The 25,321-nt window shown below is 37.2% G+C and overlaps 1 protein-coding gene across 3 annotated transcripts in view; it reads left to right on the top strand.

Moving 5' to 3' along the window:
- ADAMTSL1 (ADAMTS like 1) overlaps positions 1–25,321 on the top strand; it is a 909,537-nt gene that overhangs the window by 703,478 nt on the left and 180,738 nt on the right. For all 3 annotated transcript variants that reach the window (XM_019659072.1, XM_019659074.1, XM_019659073.1), the window contains 3 exons: positions 2,664–2,868; positions 4,157–4,304; positions 7,374–7,458. In XM_019659072.1, the coding sequence (XP_019514617.1) occupies positions 2,664–2,868; positions 4,157–4,304; positions 7,374–7,458 (438 nt within the window). The remainder of the gene's footprint in view (positions 1–2,663; positions 2,869–4,156; positions 4,305–7,373; positions 7,459–25,321) is intronic.

Here is a 25,321-nt window from a genome sequence, read left to right as displayed (position 1 = left end):
AAAAACTAATGGAATAAAAATATAAAAAGATTAATTTAACTGAACCAAGACTTCCTTTGATTTCAATTTCTGTGTCTATAAAATAAGTATCTGTAAGACACATGTGTCTCCTTGTGTGAAGGCCATGTATTGCAAGATAAAGGCAAAGTTGGATGTCAGGGTAAGCAACATCAAGTTTATGTTTCTCCTGTAATGGCCCTCCTAAATTTCTTGCGTATCTATGATCTCTCTTGTTTATATTTCTCTGGTATGATTAATGTCTGTCTTAGGTTAAACTTGATTTCTTCTGTATTCGAATTTCCCCCAAATGCCTGAAGCCAGTATTCTCAACAATAGATTGAAATGAGCCTCCTTGATGTTTGTTTGCGCCTGTCCTGTGTACACATGGGTCTGTCCATGCCTCACGATGGGAAAGGACAATCAGCAAATAGACTAGATTTCTTAGCCCTCGTGCTTCTGTTTCTGAACTAATTCTAAAATTAGATATTATGCTTTATTAATAAAATCTTCGCATGCGAAGAATTAAGACTGAAAAATCATTCTTAGATGGTAGCTATCTGCTGATGAAAACAGAAGGCCTTACTTACTAAAATTATTTAAATGAGCTTAAGACCACAGTGTAGATACAAAGCACAATAAAATTTTAGATTATTCTTTCTTGCTTTCAGTTTTGACTGTAACGCTTATCTGAACATAAGAATGTGGTCTGATGAGTTATCTTTAATTCATAATTAATACATGCAACTTTTTCACATCATTCTTAATTTTGAGAATTTCTTAAATAAACTGTGTGTTTAAAAAATTAAAAGCCAAAGGAGTTAAAATATATGATATGTGAACTCATTTCTTATTCTTCCAGGGCAAGATTCTTGGGTATGACTTTTTTTTTCCTGCACTTACCTGGTCCCTGTTTTAAGATATCCTAACTGATATCTTCTCTCACCTTTTGTTATACGTTCTTTAAAGCACCAGACATGTTTTGCTTTGAAATTCCTCATAATCCGATAATTATGTAAGGATTCACATGATAATTTTTCACATATAGAAGTATAGTTCCATGCTATAACCATACTATAAATTCTTAGAATAATACTAGCATCATTTGTCCTTCTGTGATCGCTGACATTGAAAAGGATACTTATTACTGTTTATGAAATTACACTATGGGTCAGGGCCAAATGTTGAGACAGAGATTAATCACTGTCTTTAGAAGGGTCAAGTTTAGAGATGTTGGAGTACCAATTAGAAAATGTGCTCCTTTTATGGCATCTTAATGTTCTAAGAGATTAAATGTACATTCAAAAACATATTCCCACTTCACTCTCAGATCACATCCAAGGTGAGTATGTACTTATACATTCAGCCCAGTTGCAGCCTGAATTAGACCTGTTTTCCACCTCCAGAGGGAAGCTCTCCAGAGATTCACGTGGAGACAAATGAGAATTGGCCTTACCTTTCTGGGAGAGAAACTCTCTATAGAGCTGCTTCATTCTCTTGAAAGGGACCAGACAGTTTCCTAAGGGCTAAACAGAGGACCTCAGTTTCCCCATAGTAACATTTTCTTATGTGTCTCCTGGGCAAATATGCATAGGAAAATATTGCATTTGGCAACAAGTTTAGGCTGTTGGCAGTGGAGATAACAGTTGTTGCCTAGACTTGAGCAGTCAAAGAAAATATGGAAGAAAATTCTCTGTAACTGGGAAACAAGCAGAATATATGCAAGAAAGACAAGCTCAGTCCCAATGTTTCTATTTTTAAAACTTCTACATTTGCTAAATCTACAGGAGGGGAGAAAAGAATCAGACAATGATACCTCTCTGCATCTAGTCCCCAATCCTTCAGAGCTGTGTAGAGATATGAAAAATCAGTGGAATTTTCTTAAATATTATTGATAATATTGTTATTTTCCCCTTAACTGGATTTCTAAGTTCCAATGTCATTGGGGGAATGCTAACTGACAGTATCCCTGAACAATTAGAGAGCAAGTAGGTAATGACTATAGTAACACTTTTCCTCCCTAGTATAATGACGGCATGGTTGGAACATCAGAATTGTGCTGAATCCATGTAGTCAAAACTGATGACTGTGGAAGCAAGGGAGAAAGAGTGTTTGGTTTACCTTGATCATTCATGAGCTTCTGGAGTAAAATTATCCAGAAGCTAAGTAATAAAGTATCGCATTGAAAATAGAAAGTACCAGCCCAGGTGCAAACTATTAGTGTGAACTCATTAACCAATTTCAGTCTTGACATAAATATTTAATGGTTTAATAAAAAATATATATAATATATATATATGCACAATATACATTTATAAAACATAATATATTATACACACACACAATATACATTAAAACTCTAGGAAGGACTGGCCAGCCCTCCTTTGAGTAGGTTACAGACAGCACAGATATCCTTTTGAACAGCTCTCAAAACAATAATTTCTTACATTTGCATAGAGCTTCAAGGTTGGCAGAGCACTTTTGCCAACATCGACTCCTCTCTTCCTCATCAGATTTCAGGCCATAGATGCCCTTTGACTCTCTGGACCATAGCCTCTCAGAACCTGATGGTCCCAATAGGCACTGGGAGTGGGTTTGTCAGAAAGGTCACTAAGGAGGTTTGGCACTGTGCATGTCTGCCCTGATGACTCCCCTTGCTTCTGTAGGTGGGAGGCCACCCCGTGGACCGCGTGCTCCTCCTCGTGTGGGGGGGGCATCCAGAGCCGGGCAGTTTCCTGTGTGGAGGAGGACATCCAGGGGCATGTCACCTCAGTGGAAGAGTGGAAATGCATGTACACCCCTAAGATGCCCATCGTGCAGCCCTGCAACATTTTTGACTGCCCTAAATGGCTGGCACAGGAGTGGTCTCCGGTAACTGTGCCTTCTTTCTTTGTTCATTAGGAGAATAAGTCCACTCTTCCCTCTCATCATCATGACCCCCGGCTACCCTGTGCAGCTCCCCACTTCTTCTTTTGAGGTGTCTAGAAGCCTACTGGGTTAGGCTCTGGAGTAGGCATGCCCCAATTCCAGCAAAGCCAAATGTAAATGAGTAAATATATATACATATCTTTCTTCAAGTCTTTTCAAGAAGCCTCTATCGTTCCCCATAATGTTCCCTCAAGGGCAAGGGGAAGCACCTGTCTGTCAAGAGTAATTGAGGCCGAATGACTCATCCTGCTCCTTGAAAGGTACTCTGGTGATAGAACTCAGTAGACCAGAAGCTTGGTTTCATTTTTTTAATTTTATTTCTTATCTCTTGTCTCTATCCAAAAAGGGTCTGAGTGGATTAAAAGTAAAGCTATGTATTATATATTATTCATTGAAAAACAGATGAAATGAAAATCACAGAATAATCAGAATGGGATGAAGTAGAATGGCTAAAACTAATACATTCTAGGTGTTAGGAAAGCTGCTGCAGCCGCTTAAACATAAAAAGATTTTGATTTGCAGTTTCCTGTCTGCTAATGCAAAAAGATTTGAAATGGCAAAGGAGATGGAAAGACGAGGAGGTAACCCATTGTGCCCTCAGCCACAGAGATGGCAAAAGACTTCATTTCAGCTGTGTGGCTTTGTGGCATCAGATCAGTACTGGGACGTTTCTCTTTTTCTAGACATGACCCTGGGCATGTAGAACCACTGAGGCGCTGTCTACACCTGGCCATTGAATCAGTTCCTTTAAACACTTCTTTCCATGTCGATGTAATCAATTGGATCAGCCATGCTGGAATATAAATTAGCTATGATGACCATTAAAAACCTTTTCATGTCCATATGGGAGCTAGCATTTCCCATATTTTGGACCTAACAATCATTAGCAAGGTGACTACTAAATAAAATTAAAATGCACTGTTGGCAATCAAAACTGAGCACGTTTCTTTCCTTCTTTTCACTGCTTGGTTTGGGACTTTGCACACAGTGGGTGCTTAAGGAATGCTGACTGACTAATCCAAAGCTAAGAAATTGAAAATGATTGAATTTTCAGCCAGCTGCACCCTAAATAGCCAAACAGAACAAAGACCCCAGGGTGAGTAAGAAGTGGTGTAAATCCACCAGGAGTCCTTATATAAAAGCAGCCCTTTAAAAAGCCTCAGGTGGGAAATGCAGATGAGTAAACAAGGCTTTGCCTGTGAGTCTTCTCTCTCTTGCGTTCTCCTTCTAGTGCACGGTGACTTGTGGCCAGGGCCTCCGGTATCGCGTGGTTCTCTGCATTGACCATCGCGGGATGCACACAGGAGGCTGTAGCCCCAAAACCAAGCCCCATGTAAAAGAGGAATGCATCACACCCACGCCCTGCTATAAGCCCAAAGGTAACTTGGCAGGTGGTCTGTTAGCAGTCTTTTCATTATGTGTACTCGGTGCTGTTTTAAACTCCTTAGAATATTTGTAAGTATCCCAAGTGTTTTTAGTAACTATTCTTTGTAACTTAAGAGTCTTCTAAGTGGACTTTACTTTTTTTTTTAAGTCTTTCAAATAGTTTTGCTTGCAAATTGTTATCAAGCACTACATGTTTATACAGTGATCTCCTGGGTCATAAAGTTGTTTGACGACTGCTGCTGAAAAATATCAGATACATCTACTTGAAAGGAGATTATAGACATATTATAGAAATATATGTGTGATTTACTATCTATATTTCTTTCTGTTAAAATACAATGCAGTGAATCTAAGAGTGTCTACAGTGCTAAGCATGAAATATATTGGGAAGCCTCAGACTTCAAAGTGATGCAACAGAAGGCTGTTGCTTTTTCTATTGAAAATTAAAACAGTATTATAAGACTGGATTCCAGAAGCATAATTCGAAATGAGAAATTGGAATAAATCAGAATTTAATAGATATTGCAAATAATTTATAAAAAGTAAACTTTAGAAAAGTTCTACTTAGTGAGGAAGGTTTATTTTAATTACACTGGGTCTCTCAGATTAGCATGAATACTAACCTGACTACTCTGCTAATATTGTTATAATCTATGTCAGTGAAATAGCCAAAGTCACAAACCATTCAGAAGTAAAGAACTTCTTATTACAAGCTTCCTCCTATTTTTAATATTAAATATGATTCCCATTTGTTACTTAATGTATTTCTTTAAACCATTAAATTTCTCTGAAAATCAGCCACAATGTAACTCTTTATTATGCTATAGTTCTCCTTTGGTGGGAGTGAATGGCTTTGTGAAATCTAAATTAATGATATAAAAGGAAACAACAAAACAAAAACATACCAGAAATGCTGATTAATTTTCAATTCAATACACCTCTCCCTCTAAGCTACAGTCTCCTCATCTGTAAAATGGGAAGAATAATAATAGTAACTACCTCAGAGATCATGCAAAGATTAAATGAGACGTAATGCTAGTAGGGCGCTTAGCCCACTGCCAGGCATATAGGAAGTTTTCCACAAATGTTATCTTCAACTCTTGACTATCATTAGCATCCTCAAATATGGGAGGAAGTTGTCACTGGTTCATATGACAAGACTCATTTCGAATAGAAAATAAAGTATTACAAGCCTACTGTTAGTGCCAAGCTGAATGCTTCATTATTGAAAGACAGAGATGGCTCTCACTGTCAGAGGTGGCATCACGGACTGAGTCACTTTGTTGGGAGAAGTGGGTTAGTTGTGAAATGATGTATAAGTAGGTACCATACCGCTATGTCTAAAATGTGAGCAAATCCTTTTGGCTTTGGTAGTAGTATATTTCTCACTCGCTTTGTTTTCTGACTAGAAATAATTGTTGCATGTAGAGGACAAGAACTGATGCCCCTAACTGAAAATAGTCAATTATTCATTAACTCTGTCTTTACCAGGCCACTTCAGAGAAAGAAAAGCAGTTTGTTGTTAACTGTCAAAAATAAAACCTAGATTTTTCACAACTAAGTAGTGAGTCTGGGTCTACTTAAACATCATTAAAATGCCATATAATTCTATGGTGTATGCATATATAGACATATTTCTTTCATCTTTACAATTATATGTTATAAAATGGTGATAGAGCTTCACTGGCTTATACTATAAAGCAAGTATGCCTATAAATGACCCTAATAAAATATGTCACAATGGGAATCTTGGCAGTTACTTCTTAGGAGCAGTTATAACCTCCCTCTTTTTTTTTCCCCCTCCACATTTTTTTTTCCAGGAAGTAGTTAGAAAGCTTGTTCTGAATTGTTTGGCCAAAGCTACATAAATAGGTGAAACAAGTCAAATTATGGGTTGTGGACCTTAAGTTGCTCATATTCTAATTGTCAGTCAGCCTTGGGGTGGTATTCAATGAATCAGATATCTAAAGCAGTGTTTTTTTAATATCAAAAAATATCAGCAGTTTTATTTGTTTTTGACAGTATGGTATAGATCACACTTAGCCAAAAGGCAAAAGAAAAACAAGTTAGAATTTGTGGAAGTATCACAATACAATTTGTTGTACTTTGTGTTTGGTTTTAAAGGTAAATATTGCTCTATCTTTTCAACAGGAAATAGTGAAAAGATACTTTGATGACTTTATATACAAATTGAGCTAGTGCTCCTAGCATCACAACTTTCAAAATAAAAAGACTTTTCTTTGCCCTTCAACATAATAAAGGGGAAGAATATACACAGAGACCAGTATTACTAAACATTTTAAAACCTGATTCTTTTTTTCTTGATATATGAGGTGTGATAAAAAAAATACGGTGTTTAAATTTAAAAAAAATATTACATTAAAAGACACATTGCCATTAATCCTCCTCAAAATACTCCCTCTTGCTTCAAACACACTTATCCCATCATTCTTGCCACTTTCTAAAGCAGTTCTGGAAGTCCTCTTTCATGAGTGTCTTTAGTTGTGCTGTTGTGGCTGCCTCGATGTCCTGAATTGATTCAAAACGTTTTCCTTTCGTGGTCATTTTAACTTTGAGGAAGAGCCAGAAGTCACACGGTGCCAGATCCAGTGAATAAGGTGCATGAGGACATGCCGTAATATTGTTATTTGACAGAAATTTCCATACCAGAAGCAATGTGTGACAGGGAGCATTGTCACAATGGAGGATAAAGTAAAGATACTCACGGAAGAGGACTTCCAGAGCTGCTTCAGGAAGTGGCAGAAATGATGGGATAAGGGTGTTTGAAGCAAGGGGGAATATTTTGAGGGAGATTAATGGCAATGTGTGTTTTACTGCAATAACATTCTTTTTTATTATTTAAATGCTCACTGTATTTTTTTATCACACCTGGTAACGATTATCAGAGACAGAAATTTATCTAAACACATATTACTTGCAATTATCAACATAGTTTGTAGAGTACAAAATCAAGAACGGGTGAGGGGGAAAAGAGGAATTTCCCTGAAATCCCAAATTGGTTCTAACCTCTTCTCTTTTATGTGCATGCATTTAATTCTCAGAGAAACTTCCGGTAGAGGCCAAGCTGCCGTGGAATAAACAAGCTCAAGAGCTAGAAGAAGGAGCTGCTGTGTCCGAAGAGCCCTCGTAAGTTTTAAAAGCACAAGTTGCTTTGCTTTTAAGGCTGATTGGTTTAAAGAAAGTAGTGTCCCACTGGTTGTGGCTTTCATGGGCTCTGAACTAAGGGTAATCCTTTACCAAGGGTGGAATGAGGCTTTGGGGCTGTCGGATTGGTAGTTTATCCATTTCAAAGTGCTTCTCCAAACATGATTGCTCTCTAAATACTTTTCAATTTTGAAGTAAGAAAATGAAGGTGTAGTGCCTACTCTTTTCTCCAAAACCTGACCTCTTTTCCAAGAGGTCAAAGGTGAGGAGGCCCAGGCTGCATCCTATGATGTAACATAGATTTAATGTGGAAGTCTGCGCAGCTTTTCACATTCCTTATCTCGCAGCTTTGTAGTATAGCCACTCAACAAAAATTAAAGGATAAGTAAAATGTACCAGAGGACAAAGGAAATTTATTAGCTTTTCTTTTCCCTTTCCTGCTGAGATTGGTATTGGATAAATAGCAAGTCTTTGCTTCACTTGATCATGGTCCCATACCTGCTCAGTTTTATCAAGACCATGAAATTTGTAAGACTACTAGGCATAGACAGTCCAGATGCTTCATAAGAGGAGGAAATGAAGAACAGACAAGCATAGATTAATTGACTGATTGATCAATAACTATATATTGATTCTACTAGAAAACACTTGCAGGCATCTGTGCTGCATCATTTTTTTTTTAAATAAGGGAAAGCACTTTATTGATGAATTTCATTTATGACCCAAGCAATTTCTCAGATTGATGATTTTCTGGATTATTTAATCCAAGTACTAGGCTCTGTGCTATACCTTGATGCGTAAAACATGTTACTCCCCTTCCAGGAGCACACAGTGTAGCATGTAGAATATAAAATGGTTTCCAAATTCAACCCATAGTTTAAATTTTACTACAGATATTAACTAACATTGTAATCTGTATATTCAAAAGCAATTTAGAATTTCCTCAGATTCATCCTGTTTGAATCTAAATCTGATATAGTTTGCCAGAACACAAATTGTGTTCCTGAATCACGCTCTAACCAGCAAGAGATTGAAAAAGAAATCCAAAATACTGGTTGGTATGATAGCCAAAGCTCATTTGTAAAGAAATGTGTTCAGTCACTTGGCATCACAGAAAAATGGTTCATATATTAGGTAACAAATTTCTTACTTAAAAGGACAATAAGCAAAACAAATGATTTCTGTACTCTAAAGTTACTATAGCACCTTTTTCTACTTCTACAAGAAAAGCCTTTAAGAAAAAAACAACTAACCATTGCCGAACGTTGGAGGAAAGTAGTAGTTAAAGAGCACAGTGCAATGTTTACATGAATATGTGAAGGTTTAAAACTTTTTGTTTCTCTCCTGCCAGCACCTGACTTAATAGACCTTCTCACTGCTAAAGAGGGAGTAAGCAGTTCATTTTAGAGGGGTATTAACTCTTTAATCCACTAAGGTCCTATTTAAGGCACAGAAAGATGCCGCATCATTGGAGCTAGTTACTCTTTATATATATTCTTAGGTTCACCATGTTTAAATCCATATATGTATTATTTTACCTAAATAAACACTGCTCTCCTGTACACTCTATTAATTTATTTGGCCAAAAGCATAACCTTCTATGTAATACTGCATTATGACCGAGATTAAATAGTATTACAAAATTGAAATTAAATTAAAACATCTTACCTCAATAATTAAATATCTTTCTCATTATTAGCCACCTCCCAAATGAAAGCTGTAAGTGGAGTTTAATGCTTGTGCAGAAGCATTGATGGAGCATGGTCAACCATATTGTGTAATGAGGGTTTTCCACTAAAGGTCTGATTAAGGTGCATTATGTTTAACTTTCGTCACAATAAAATTCCTAATGTAGTTAAACACATATTTTAGCCACGGAAACTGTAGCCATATATTAGATTATTAAATTTTACTCTTGGCAGAATGGAAGTGCCATCTTGGCATGATTAATCTTAACTGAAGTAGATTGTAATTGGAGTGCTGGTGCCGGGTAAAGGAAACGTATACTATTATGCTCAGAACAATTACTTTTATACCAAAATGAAATAAATGACAGCTGTAGAAGAACGTAATGAAAGGTATATGGTTTCCACATTTTAATACCCTTTACATGTTTAGTGCATGAACCCTGGAAAAGGTCCTACGTGTCACATTATTTTTTTTATTGATTTTGAATTTAAAAATCATAATTTTGCATGGTCTGAATTCTTTCTTTAAAAAAAAACACATAGACTAGTTTCTAAATGTATGTAGCAACCTATAATTACTCTCCATAGTATAATGAAAAAATGATATACTGTCAGCAAGTCTTTCCTTCCCCCTACCAGTGAGACTCACATTGCTTAAATTAAATGGTAATGTTTAGAAGCTGTGGCTGTCACTTCTGAAATGCTACAGAGAAGCAGGAACAGTGGCCCAGAACTATTATCTCTCTCTTTGGCTCCGGCTAACATGGAGAGTTCTATAGTAAAACAGCAAATATCATTTATTTCCCCTTATGTAAAATGAAAATATTATCACCAGCCTGTCTCATTAAATTAATATAGGAAAATCAATAGCTTAAAGTCTTTAGCATATGGAGATACTATTATTGAATATTAGATGTTTTTTGATAACCCCCAAAAGACAAAAAAATAATTGGTTAGCACTCTGGCCAAAAATAAGTTGGAAAGCAACCACTCTAAGATATGTTTAGAAAAAAGCTATGATAAAAACTAAAAACTGAACTGCCAATAAATAACTAAAACTTTATAGAACACAAGCTGTACTGGTATTGTCGTTTACCGAACTAAATGCCATACGGGAGATACAAATAGAGATATCAGTCTCATAGAAGAGCTGAAATAAGTATTGAGATGGGGTCACGTTATGGTAATGTACTTAATATGTTGAGATTCATCTTATAAAGCTGCAGCTTCATTCAGAAATGCTTTTAGACATTGATTGGTTTTTATCCTCAGCAATAAATGGTTTATTTATGATGTATTTGATTTATATAGTACCAAAGTAAAAATATTGTGATGAATATATTTTCTTGATATAAAAAGTTATTTCCTAACCCACTTGTGAGAGTCATACCGTCTAAACTGATTTTTTTACTGGTGGCCATGGTTTGTCTTGATTCAGGTGCATGTTTTTAGCAGGTATTTCCTGACAACTAGCAGCAAGAATCTTTAAGCAAGGCATTTTTGTCTCTCTCCATTGACCAGGAAAATGTGAATAAGATTCAACCCCAAACCAGGACTAAACAATGTGGACCTTTAACCAATGAAGTTGCTCAAGCACAGACAGTCTTATAAATAAGTAAAATAAAGTGAACTTGCTTCTAAGGATGTCAGCTGAGGAATCCATAGAAATCCCTGCTACCCAATTTACACAGAAGGAATTATGATTTGAGATAGACTTCTAAAAATCATCAGATTTTGGGAGCGGTGCATTTTTCTAAGGGAAAGAGCAGTGCCCTTCTAGCATTAGAAAGAGAGACAGAAAAAAAGACTGATGAAATTTTCTTTTGCTGTTATTCAAACTGTGTCTTTTATTTTTTTTTAAGATTTTTTATTGGGGAATTGGGGAAGGGAACAGTGTTGGGGAATTGGGGAAGGGAACAGTGTTGGGGAATTGGGGAAGGGGAACATTATGTTTTTCCAGGACCCATCAGCTCCAAATCAAGTTGTTGTCCTTCAATCTTAGTTGTGGAGGACGCAAGCTCAGCTCTAAGTCCAGTCGCTGCTTTCAATCTAGCTGTGGGGGTAGGGCACAGCCCACCATCCCATGCAGGAGTCCAACCGGCAACCTTGTTAAGAGCACATGCTCTCACCAGCTGAGCCATCCGGCCGCCTGTTGGCAGCTCAGCTCGGGACGCAGCTCACTGGCCCATGTGGGAATCAAACTGGCAACCCTGTTGTTCAGAGCTCACGCTCTAACCAACTGAGCCACCCGGCTGGCCCTCAAACTATGTCTTTTTGAATTTGCCTCCAGCTGATGGGAGTATTGTTTGTTTTAGGACGTGTGATTTAAATGCTAGATTGAGACCAGCTGGTTGCTTTCACTGACAAATACGTGGCATTCACTTTCTAGGTATTTTTTAAACCCTCAAAATGTTACCTTTATTTGTTGAGGCATCAGAACTACCATGTGGTAGAAAAAGTATGTCCATTAATCAGGTAGAAACTAAAGAAATTACTGACTTGATTTCCCACCTCCTATTTTTATACCTGACTGTCAGTCTTTGTTGAGAAGTGTGCATAAATATCACGACCACCTCAAGCCATGTACACATTATGACCCCTTTGACAGCTTAATTTCTTGAGCAGAAATGATACTAGGGTGGCCTCTACAACATGTACAGGAAATTAATAAACTTACCTTCTTAAAAAGCCCGATCTAACTTGGAATGGGAAGGAAATTGTTCATTTCCTTAACTCCTTCAAGCCACCCAATGCCCTAGAAGATGTAATCTGTAAGGGAGGCGGGCATAAGGAAAAGAGATGGTCCAGATGCTCCAGATGCCCTGCCTTTTTCCTTCCATACTTTCTGCTCCCATGAAGTAATGCCAGGGAGAGAAAGGGAGGACTAACTAGGCACCTACGGTAGCGAGGTTCCTCCCATATTTATTTTAGTTGCCAGGAGTTCTGCTTGGATGGCTCAGAACAAGCAATAGGTGATTCCTTTGGGCACTACATGACCAAAACATCCATTTCAACTAGCCATCCCTCCATCAAACCTGGCACACACCAGGTGGAGAGTCTTAGCGGTGCCATCCCCTCAAAAGTGGGATTGGATGGTCCTCTGTGCCTTGATCTTACACTTAAGAAATCTTGAGTTATCTTAGTCCATTTTTAGTTAACAGCTTTACTACAAGGTTAGGGAAACATTTTTGTGCTTCAACACAATACTCAGGCCTGAAGCATATTGCCATAAATAAACTTGTTGTGAGCCATTTAAAAAGAGAAGAAGAAGAAGGAAAGCAAGCAGGCAGAAGGCAGCAGTAATATCTGGATGCCAGATGGCATCAGCTTAGTGATGGGGCTGATTCAATAAGAAGCAAAGGGAAATTCCTGTCATGCATTTGTGTGAACAGAACCCACAAGGAATTAGGTACAGAAAGAAAAGCCAATAAGCCTCACCATGGTGATCCTGTAGTCATTAAATGCCTTGTTTACCTTGTTGGAAATAGTATATAGATATATAATATTTAAGCGTATGTTTACATTAGTCCATATTTATATCGAGTAAGTTGTCTGAGAATGTGGATGGCTGAACTCAGTGGTTAAGAATGTGAATTCATATTTTTTTTAAAAGTGGCTAGAAATGTTAATTATGTGACATGTGTTTTTATATTTTCCCCCAAAGAATATTTCGGGAATCAAACATCAGTAATGAATCTAGATAGTTTTACTGTTTATATCGTCAATAGAAGGTGCCTGGATTATATTCTTGTGCATTTTAGGCCTTAGAAAATAAAAGGAATATCGTGTTTGTGTGTGTGTGTGTGTGTTTGTTTCTGTGTGTTAAGAATCGAGAGTCATCTCACGTAAGACAAGAAATTTAAATACTATTTGCAGATCATTAAAGCAACATAAAGGATGTTCAAGCAGAACAGGACTGAGCATTAGAATTACAAGATACAAAAGCATTTAATCTTGAACTGGCACTTGGCAGAGCTAAAGCCTCACACTGGCCAGACTGAATCAGCCCTTATCCCCCAACAGTCATGACCCTTCTCACTTCCTGTTCTTTCCTCACTGGCCTCCCCTTCCAGCCAAACCATTCTCATCCAGTCTATCCTCTGCAACAGGACAATGCTGCCTAAAAGTTCTCAGGCTGATTGTGTATTTTAGATGATGCTGAAGAGTTACTGGACCTGCTAATTGTTTATAGCTCCTAATAAAAGAAGCTAATTTGTTCATAAGTCACTTATTCTGTGCCATGCTCAGTTCCAGGAGCAGATACTGTAAAAAATCAACCCAATAGTCTTTGCCCTCAAGAAACTTGCATTCTTATCACAGGATTACAGGATCGTGACTCAAGTGCTGAGTATTGGCCAATTATTTACAGATTGAACCAGTGAGCTAGTTGTTTTTAAGAAAAGACTTTTAATGTTTGGGTATAACATAGAGTGATAGTGTTATTAATGTAAAAAAGAATGTAGGAGAATTATTTATTGAATTCCCAAATTCTCTTCATTACCACATATCCTTCTGAGCTAAACTATCACAATAGTTAAACTGGAACATGGTAATTTACAAATATGAGAAATAAATGAGAGAAGAATGTAATATACACTGAAAGGGTTGGAGAGCGGGTGTGTGATATGAACTGATGTTCAGCAGATTATGATAGAATTTATTTGAATCTGACTTTGACTCTCCAAAATTAGCACTTGAGGAAAGATTATTGGATCTTTTTACATAGCAAATGATAAGATACTTTGTGTCAGTATATGTACCTCAGTGATTCCTACCTATATGTTGATCACAGATAATTTCCTAAAATTTGAACTTTTGTTTTCAGAGTCATCATCCTGCCAGCTATGAGTTGGTGAGGGTGAGTCTGTGTATTTGCGTGCTCAAACCTGGATACAGTCCTACTGAGATCAAAGTAAAAAGCACTTTAATTATTGATCATATTTCCATGCAGAGCAGCAGTGAGCACAGTGTTGAAAAGCATGGGCTCTAGTGACAGAATGCCTGGGTGTTAATTAATCTAGGATCCCCTGCACTAAGAACAGGGGACCCTGGACAAGTCATTTAACCGTATAGGCTGCAATTTCCTCATTTGTGAAATGAGCATAATAACAGTACCTACATGATAGAGTTATTGTGAGAATTAAGTTAGTATACTTGTGGTGCCAAAAATATGTATACAGTTGGACACTTGGACAACATTGCTTAAGCAGTAGTTTGCCATAATCAGAAGTGTCTGGACGCTGATGGTAACCACTTTGAGCACCTCTTGTAATTGCAGAAGTTAAACGTGACTTGTATTCATCTTTTGTTATCGGTATATATTCAGTATTACAATTTTAATACAGTTTTCCTCTCTTAAAATGTGTCTACATTTTTTTGGCACCCTCTGTATGTAAAGTACCTGGTATGCAGGAAGCTCTCTCTATATGTATTAACCATGGTTATGACGGGGCCCTTTTCAGCATCATTCATCTTTTTAGAGAACCTTTAATGGAGTAAAAATGTCTCATAATCACCATTTACAAATGGCGAAATTGAAGCAGATGTTGCATCTGCCTCATACATGTTGGATCTAATGGAATGTGAAGGAGAAGTGCAATTCAACCCAAAATTCAACTAGTGGTTCCCCAGGGAACACCACCTCCCTGCCTCTTCTATACTTCTGAGGCTCTTTGAAGACTCACTTTTAAGCATCACACTTTGAATTTAGCCCATAGTTTATTGTAAGGGACAAAGGTTAGTTGCTTTTATTTGAGTAAAAAAGGGACCTATAGGGAACTGCAAACGTTAATAAGGAAAATTTAGAAAATGCTTACGTGGAAAGGCATCTTCTCAACTCTTAAGTTAAATGCGGTTGATCCCCACAGATTGCTCCTAGCATGCACTGAGACAGAAAAATCAATCACACATTCAAAAGAGCAGACAGAGCCATTTTTATGTAGTCATTAGAAAAGGCTTTAATGCAAACCAAGAAGTTCTAAATTTGTCAGCCCCTCCTACTGTCTCCATTTATTGCTCATTCTGTAGCTACTTTCAGAAAGCTAAATCTGAACTATTGCTGAGCTGAGCCCTAGAGAGTGACAAAGACAAATTAATGGGATCCTAGTCTGCCAAAATAAAGTATGGACCCTGTCACCACCAATATATGTTACGTCCATTAAGGTCATTTTTAATGAACTGAACTTTTCATTGGAAAGCTTTGCCAAACTCGTTGAATTAAGGAAAAAGAACCTTTATAAATTGCAAGATAAACTAATTTCACTCCATGTGAAGAAGAAATGGTTCATGAAAAGTGTTCTGAGTTTACAATTTTTAGATTTTTATCAAAGTGGAAGTGTTATGCTTTAGAAATTACATTCTAGTATTAAACTGAAAACTACAAATGCACTAATAGTATTGTAAGCTATAATGGCATTTTTGTCCCTGGGACATGGATTTTTAAATAATCAGACTATCCTCAAGAAAAACCAAACTTTTAAATGATGTTTTGTTCACATAGGTCAGAAAAGCAATGGGAGAGAAAGAAGGTCTGAAACAAGTGTCATATTCTCTCTCTCTTTTTTTGGGGGTTTTTTTTTTAAGCTGAGCCATCCTGCCACCTGTTGGCAGCTCAGCTGCAGCTCAGCTCAGGCCGGGAGTTGAACCAGTGACCCTGTTGCTCAGAGTTCGCACTCTTAAGTGAGCTCTTAACCAACTGAGCCACTCGGCCGGCCCAATTGAAACAAGTGTCATATTCTCATTTTTCATTTGTGAAGAGACTAATTTGGCTCCTTTTGTATCTGATACATGCTGTTAGTGATCTATCTTCTCTTCTTTCCAATTCTCTGTGCACACTGAGTTTTAAAGAGTAGGTAGAAAAATAGGAGCTCTCTCACCTTGGGTTTCTCTATCCTAGAAACTATTCCGAATGCCCCAGAGCCTTCACTGTTGTGTAGCTGCTGGAGTGATGAGGCAATGTTAGACCTAAGTCATGTGTAAATTACTGAAGGCAGCCTCTGCCTCAAAATTGCCTGAAAATCCTTTTCTTCTGTAAAATATCATTTTTATTAATATTAAATTGAAGAATGATAGACACAGAGTTTAAAATTGCCTCAAGCTACATGGTAACCCAACACTCCATCAAGATGAAATGTGGCCAGTACATCCTGGCTGAGTACAGCTATCAGCAATATAAAATGAATGAGCCCACTCACAACAGCTACTAAATTTGGGCACAGTAACTTTTTAAAAGACCAAAAGAAATTCCTACAACAGGAAAAAGGTTTTGTTTCTTCATACCAATGCCTGGAACTGAGAGGCATGATTTAATTTCTTCGAGTTTCAAGGTTATTGCTTCTTTATCTAACTTGCTTTCAGCCTTTGAGCCCAAAAAGAAGCCCAATACCAAGTCACTCAAAATATCAACTCTTATCCTTAAATGTATCCATTTGGAAAAAAAGCATCTATTTTGTGAAATTCTGCCTTCATGGATGTTTTTTCTAGTGAGGAAGACTGTTATTACATAAAAATCCACACTTGATTCTCAAAGACTGACAACAGCTATGAAAAAATGAAGAGGTACTCCAAGAGAGTCTAAAAGTAGCCCCATAGGTCTCGGGATCAGGGAAGTCTTCTTTGAGAAGAGATATGTGAGCTGAGACCTAAAGGATGAGTGAGAATGATTCCAAGCTGAGAGAAGGGAGCACAGTGACCCACATGTGCCAAAATCTTGCGTCAGGAAAGAAGGTCACACATTTAAAGAAATGAAGGAATACTAGAGTGGATGGAGGCTAGTGACTGGGGCAGGGCGGGGGGTGGGGGGAGAATATTAGGAGATGATGATGGAAAATAGCATAATGTAAGCTTGGTAAGGAGTTTGGCTTTTTTGTGGGGTATAGTGGGAAATAATTAAAAGCTTTACATTTTAAGATCCCCCTGACTGCAGCATGAAGAATGGATTGGTAAGGGCTAACAGAGAAAGAAAACAGACCAGTGGCTGTTGTGCTAGTCCAAGAGAGAGATATAAACTTCAATGATTGTGGCATACATGGCAGCCTGAGTGCCGGGGGTGAGCTGGGGTAGAACATGGATTCCAGAGTCACCACAATTTAAATCTTGACTCTGCCATTTATTTAGTAGTATGACCTTGGAAACTTTCGTGGCTCAATTTTATCATCTAGAAATTGGGATGAAAATAATACTGTTAAAATATAATTTTCTTTTTTTTAAAGATTTTATTGGGGAATCGGGGGAGGGGAACAGTGTTGGGGAATCGGGGAAGGGGAACTGACAAGTTGCTGTCCTTTTTTCTTCAATCTAGTTGTGGAGGACGTTGCTTCACTGGCCCATGTTGGTATTATCATTGTGCTCTTCCTGGGTGTGGCAGATTGGTCTCTGGCCTCTGGACAGCCGCTCACGGTGGCTCTTGGCAACTCACAATGGCTGACAGCCACTCACACTGGCTGCCAGCCACACACGGTAGCTTATCGCAGTCTACTGCAGCAGGGGCTGCAGCCTATGCCGTCGCCAGCAACTCACGGCAGCCCAGCTCCAGGTCGAGCTGTTGTTCACCATCTTAGTTGTAGAGGACAGTGTCACTGGCCCCCATGTGGGATCCGAACTGGGGCCCTGCTGCTCAGAGCTGGTGTCCCAAGCCAGCTCTTAACCAACGCGCCACTCGGCCAGCCCAAAAATATAATTTTCAAGAAGCTAAAGTCATGACTCATATACTTATAAAATGAGCTCATGTCAAAAAATGTATTTAACTCTTAAATTGTTGTTGAGGGAACCAGTAAGATGTTAAAAACTAGTTCAGAGAAGAATTGGATTTAGAGAAGTTATATATTGTCTACCAGACAAAATCATTCGTATTCCCAATGAAAGAAAAAAGAGTCCATCACTATTGATAGAAAATATCTGTATCATGACCAGGCCTCTACAAGGAAACTTCTGTCTCTATGTAGTTGCAAAATAGACTAGCCAAAAACAAAGACTCACTTCCGTAGAATTAGACAATGTCTGAAAGTTTGCTAGACAATGCCAGCCTTCCACTGTAAAGGACAATCAATAATCCCTTGCCCATTTCACAATGTTTTTAATAGTACCCATCTCCTAATAATGTTATAATGAGTTAATTAGTATAGAGAAAGTGCTTAAAACTCATCACTAAGCATTAGCTGTTAGTGTTCTATCACTGTGGTGGTAGTGGAGTTGGAGAGAAGTAAATGAATTTCAGATATACTTTTAAGGGAGAACAGAGAATTTGGGAACCATTTGGAAGCAAGCAGTCAGGGAAAATGAGCGGTCAAGAATAACTCCTAATTTTTTTTGCCTGAGCAATTGGGTGACCATTAGAATCATGTGCTATGGTGGGATAGGAAACTGAGGAGGAAAATCGGGATTTCAATTTTGGACATTTTAAGCTGGAGATACCTTTGAAATAGCAAAGTAAAAATGTCACGCAGGGGAGGGAGCAATGTGTAGTGGTTAAGAGCATGAAACCTTACTAGCTATGTGACTGACTTATACTTCCATTTCCCCATCTATATAGTAAATGGAGATAATACTACTTCTTATCAGGTTGTTAAGATTTAACAACTGTTATTTATAAAGCACTTAAAATAGTGCCTGGCACATAAGAAGCACGATATAAGTTTTGATAAATAGATTATATTAAATTAGTGTTTACTCCTTTCAAAGAGTAAAATGGCTCCCTAGCCCAAAGCTTACCAAAAAAAGGTTGGGCATAAAGCTCAGGAAAAAGGTTTATTCTAGACATTAAATGCAGTCGACCCTCAGTATCCATGGGGGATTGGTTCCAGGACACAGCCTCACACACAGATACCAAAACTCAAGTCCCTTATATGAAATGGCATAGTATTTGCATAGAACCTACACACAACCTCCTGAATACTTGAAATAATCTCCAGATTATGTATAATACCTAATACAATGTAAATTCTATGTAAATAGTTGTTACACTGTTTTACTTAGGGAATAATGACAAGAAAAAGAAATCTGTACATGTTCAGTACAGATGCAACCATTATAGGTCAAACTACACGGTACACGTCAGCAACAACATCACATTTTTTTCAAATATTTTCTATCCACAATTGGTTGAATCCGTGGGTGTGGAACCTCTGGATACCAAGGGCTGACCATACTTAGAAGTTGCCAGCTCATTGGTGGTATTTGAAACCAAGGGATCATTGATGAACACATCAAAAGACAGAACCAAACTGAGCCCTGAGGCACTGCAATATTTAGAGTTTTAGGAGATGAGAAGGATCTTGAAAAGGAGACTATAAGGAAGTGACCAGAAAAGAAAAGAAAGCCAGGAAAGTTTGATGTCGTTAAATCAAGAGGGGAAAGTAATTCAAGAAGAAAGGTATGGTCACTTGTGTTGGATGCCACTGAGAACAAAATAGTTGAGGACTGGATTTGTTGGGAATAGCAGACAACATGGGGCTAATATTCTTAGAAAATGATTATTAGTTGTCATTCTGTTAAAGAAGAGCAACCTTCTGATGGTCGGCAGGGTCTCACCTTTACTAAGATGCTTTCTAATATCTTGTCTGGAACCGTAGCAGAGAAAGCTAGGTCAAAACGGCAAGATGAGTTAAACAGAGACTCACACTTGAGGTCCTATCCCTTGAGAGCCAGTAGTCTGACTCACTGGAACTTGGAGATAACTCTGATCCCCCACAGCGTTTCCTGCTAGTATAAATTCTCTTTCAAAAGAAAATACTCTTTAATGCAATCTGCCTTTCTTCCCCCACTTCTAGCACTGAGTGTTTCTGCAAAAAAATCACTGAGACATTCTTGCAGAGGCAAGCTGCCCCTCAGAGAACACAAAAGGTCATCATTATCATGAGAACATGAAGTCTGCTACTTTGAAAATGCCACTTAAACATAGCTCTCCCAATACTGCCTTAGTGTATTTTAGAATTAGGCCCTTCCTTCTTATTCATTCATTCACTCATTCATTCATTCATTCATTCATTCATTCATTACTGGTTAGTGAAATTATATGGGCAGTCACTGAATTTTTTTTATTGAATAGTTTTATTGGTGGCTGCATCAAAACTGTCATTTGTTTTGTTTTAGTTTTTAGGATCATTCTATTCTTGGCTCTACTACTGGGGCACCTTTCAGTGATGAACACCCTCACAACCCACGCATGATACTTAAGGATTTGAGGAACCTATGGAAAAAATTGGTGCTATCAGAAATTTTATGCCGTGGTGTCCTGGATACCTTTGAACATTTTTGCTTGGAGACTTCAATATGAGTTGCATAACTAGCATGAATTATTTGCAGCTCCAGAGAGTCGTAAGCTAACAACAGCAGTTGAGAAATATTTTCGTAATTCCACGTTCAAATCAAGTGTCCTTGACTAAAGATCTTTCACAGGATTTAGGTATGGTTCTAAGTGAAGATAGAGGCATATTTTGGATAAGCATTCTCTCAAAACTTTAAGGCTCTAGCTATATTGTTAAATAATCATTTTAAGGATGTCTTGGTATGATGGCTTTGCAATTAATTCTAAAATTCCTAAAGGGATTCAATTAAAGGGTTGCCTTCCCTTTGTTGCATTCCAAAGGATTTTGTTTATTTATTTTGGAGAGGGTTTTTTTGGGGGGTTTTTTTGTCTTCTCTTGTAATTTCATTGAGAGACACTAAAAAGTTTTACATGAGGTCTTTTGATCTCATGTAAAATTGAGACATAGATGAAAGAAGGTGTTTCCCTTTTCCTTTTCCAATTTTCTTTCCCACCCAGCATCAGTTTTTGTTTTTTCATATATCCAAATGTTTCTTCAGTCCAGAGGCCAAAATGCCCAGCTTTGGTTTAAGTAACTGCACTTTTTCCTAAAGATTTATTCATTAATATCTCAAGTATTGCTCAGAATCAGGAGAACAAACTTTTCAAACTAAAGGAAAAGAATAGTGAAAGGAAGATTGGGCTAAAAATAAGATGAGACAATATGGAATAACATCATTACTAATAAAGTATGGTGATTTTTTTTTTATCCCCAAATGATATATTTATATAAAATACTTTCTGGTTAATTTGAGGAAGAAGTATTTATACAATATTTTATTTTTCCAATATACTATTTTCCAGATTTCTCTTTGGATAAAGAGACTTTTCTTTATCCATTGTATGTTTTAGGATACTTTGTCAAAAATTAGTGTGAGTTTACTTCTGGGCTCTCAATTCTGTTCTATTGGTCTGTGTACCTATTTTTTCTGCAATACCATACTGTTTTGATTATTGTGGCTTTGTAGTATAATTTGAAGTTGGGTGATGTGATACCTCCATGTTCTTTTCTCAGGATGGTTTTGGCTGTTCAGGGTCTTTTGTAGTTCTATACAAATTGAGGAGTTTTTGTTCTATTTCTATGAAAGATGCCATTGGGATTTTGAATCTGTAGATTGCGTTAGGTAATATGACATTTTAACAAATGTTAAGTTTTCCAGTACGTAAACACAGGATATTTTTCCATTTTCTTGTGTTTTATTCAACTTCCTGTAATAGTGTCTTGTAGTTTTCAGTACATATGTCCTTTATTTTGTTTGTTAAGTTTATTCCTAGGTATTTTATCCTTTTTGTTGCAATTATAAATGGGATTCTTTTTTTTCATTTTACTTTCTGATATCTCACTGTCAGTACAGAGGAAGCCAATGGATTTTTGTATATTGATTTTGTATCCTGCAAATTTCCTGTATTGTTTCTAATAGTAGTCTTTTATATTTTTCCTACACTAGTCAGTTTATTCCGTCCTCTGTCCTCACCCTACTATCATGCCACTTCTCTCATACACAAACATACACCAAAAGAAAGAGGGAAAAGAAATCTACAACCCTTACCCACTTATAACTCAAATGTAATAAGATTTAAAACTTAACCAAAATTTAATATTTCTAATGTGATTTCCTGCAAGTTTGATTTGCATTTTGAAAAGAGAATGAGGCAAGGCTAGTAACAGCATCAAAAAAACACACCTATAAAACTACTCTTATTTTGAATATCCCTAGCGATTCTTTTAAACAAACATGTATGTGAGAAAGGAGGAGAGAGGAAAGTAAGAAGAGAAAAGCAAAAGTTAAACATCTTAGAGGCCATATGTGCATAAAATCAGAGCCTAACTCTGGCTAAGATTTGCAGTGACATGAGACTGATTAACCAAGAATGAATTGTTTCTGTTTGGCATTATATTAATAAAGTGATTGTTTTTATTATTTCAGTCCATACTTCTTATTCTTAACAGCCACTAATAAATGAAACCACTTTGGGATTTTACAAATGAATTTGACTATCACTGTTTTCTATTTCTTAAAAGGGACTATGGTAATAACTAGTTAAAGGATAAGCTTTTGTTAATAAAATGAACAATTAAGCTGCAAATCAAAGAATAGACAGAAGCGTGTATCATTTTTTTGCTAACTTTTTTTTTTTAATTTCCTAGAGATAGGAAGACTAAATGCAGAAATTATATCAGTTCTTTATGAAGTTTAAGCCTATCTTTTGAGGAACTCACTTATCCAGCCATTTTTCATTCATACCACAATTGTGCTGCTAACAAAACAGAATTTTTTAATTACCCTAATTAAACTTCAGTAAAAACTTTTTCATTGTACATTTCTACATCAAAATGACTTTTTAAAATACCTATTGATTACATTCTAAAGATCCCACTTTAAAGGTTCCAATTTAGCAAGTGCTCTTCAACTTGAGTCATCTAAACATTACATTTAAACCTCCTAGCTCACTTGCCCTCTCATTGACCTTGTTTCCTCCCACTTGTGGCCAGATAGCTCAAGATAGTAAATACAGAGTTCAGAGATCTAGGGATATGGGGAAATGTTTCGTATGAAAAAGTTATTATTCATTTGTCCATTTGCACTATTATGTATTTTTCTTTTGAAATATAATCTGCCTTCAGTGAAAGAGAATATATCATATCATACAGTATATACACTAGAGAAATTAAGATGACTGGTGGAAGACAGCACCACTTAAAAATTAAATTGTTTTTAATTGGTGTGAACTTAGTGAAGACCTGAAGATAGCCAGTTGGGAGGTAAGCCAGTAAGGCTATTTGATATTTGATAAGACTATCACTTGGGAGACATAAAGTAGATGTTTATTGTTTTTACTATTAATCCTAAATGTTCAGATAGTCAAATACACACACACACACACACACACACACACACACACACACACACACACACACAACTTTCATTTAAATGCTACTTTAAAATAAACAAGTTTCAACCATTGCATGGTCTACTTTGTGGGCTTTCGATGTATCTTCCTGGTCCTGGAAAGAAACCAAATGCAAAGTGATTCACATTATAGGCAAGGAGAGCTGAGGGTTTAGTTATTGCATTGCTCATATTCTAGATTTCATCTGGGACTCACTGTGGAAGATAAAACATACATCAGTTTAGCTACTTGTCATTCTTATAATCTTATATATGTGGAAAAAGATGGAAATTAAGACCTAAAATAATTTTGGGGTTTATTTATAAATCTCAGTGTGTTTAGCCTCTCCGCTAATCATTCTATAGCAGGAACTGGTAAACAACATACAGCCCACAGGCAAAATTCAGACCCTTCTACCACCCTTCCTGCCCCTCCCTCCAGTTTTTATAAATAAAGTTTTATTGGAACACAGCCAAACCCATCTGTTTACATATCATCTATGGCTGCTTTCACACTACATCAGCAGAGTGAGTAGTTGGAACAACAAAGACCCACAAACTTAGCCCACAAAATCTAAAATATTTTCTATTAGCCCTTAACAGAAAAAGCTAGCTGATCTTTTCTCTTGTAATGGTCATTAAAGAGGACTATGATAGGTGACCGAACAATAATCCTTACTGCATAGGGAAATCTAATAAGGCACAGTTCTTTTTGAGATCGTGTCATCTTTTCTTTTTGAAAACAAAATTCATCACCACGTTATTCAAGACGCATTATTCCTCACATTATGGTCAAAGTTGGCAGACTTATCATTTGCTTTGTTTTTGGGGGTTTTTTGTTTTGGTTTTTTTTTTTTTAGGTACAAAATAGTTTAGTATGCATTTTCCTTTATGTCTACACCTGGGTTGTAAAATTTAGGGCTTGTGTATTTATCATGATTCTTGTTCCAGGAGCTAGGCAGTTATATATGAATATGCAAAAAGAAGGTTAAGATTATTTTGATTGCAGATTTTGGTTTCATAGTTCTAAAAAGTCCCTACAGGTAGCATTATTTGAAGAGAAAGAGATTTTTTAATCTTTCAAGATACAGTTTTCCCCCAAGTTCTTTAGGTGCCAGAAGATGAAGTCAAGAATTGAAAAACAACAGAGGGAGGTAACATTGTGATGAGAATTTCTTGGGAGTAGTTCTGGGTGGCCTTCCCCCCTCATCCATCTTCCTGACAAGGTTATATGTGACTTCCGTTCTTTCCTAGGGGATGGTTCTTCAAAGGTAACAAATGTCAGACCCTTCTTAAAGGTACTCCCGCCATCCTCAGACACTGTCTGAGAAGCCACCAGATCCCCGCTGTTCCACACACAGCTCAGGTTCAGGCCCAGGAAACATCTTTGTTGTGTTCCTTCCAGTTTGAAACCTTGGGTTGGTTTCCTGTTAGAATTTCAGTTTCCCTAAACTAGATATGAACCGTTTGCACTTGCTAGGATTGAATGCTATAACCTTCTTATCAGTTCTTTCCCTTTCTGCCAAAGTCAAGGTTGAGGAGCCAGGTTTGCATGCCTCCTCAGCACGACTCTCTGTGAGAAAGCTGTAGGATCATGGAAAAATAAAAATATTTTATTCTAAAGTTCTCTCTCCAGATTATTATAATAACTTTTTGAAAATGTTAGTGGTTCCCTCTGGGCTTTTTCCCCTAGGCCCCTCTCAAGGTCATTGTAGTTATGGCCATGGTTAATTAGTGGGAGGAAAAAAAAAAACCTTCTTTTTTTTTGAATTTGGATATTGTCCTACATTCTAGAGAAACTCAGAGAAAAACCAGGTTCTCACTAGGGCTGCTTCTCTGGGGGGAGGTGGGGTGAAAGCTGTTGAACAAACCTGTATGAATGCATAACCTCTTCTTTACTGGGACATGCCTGTGGACTTAAATTTGTAGCACAGCTTTTCTCTATGATATAAAAAGAATTGTAG

This window comes from Hipposideros armiger, unplaced genomic scaffold, assembly GCF_001890085.2.
Source record: "Hipposideros armiger isolate ML-2016 unplaced genomic scaffold, ASM189008v1 scaffold_294, whole genome shotgun sequence".
Lineage (NCBI taxonomy): Eukaryota > Metazoa > Chordata > Mammalia > Chiroptera > Hipposideridae > Hipposideros > Hipposideros armiger.
The sequence above is the reverse complement of the archived record's forward strand: the minus strand, read 5'-3'. Positions and strand labels throughout refer to the sequence as shown.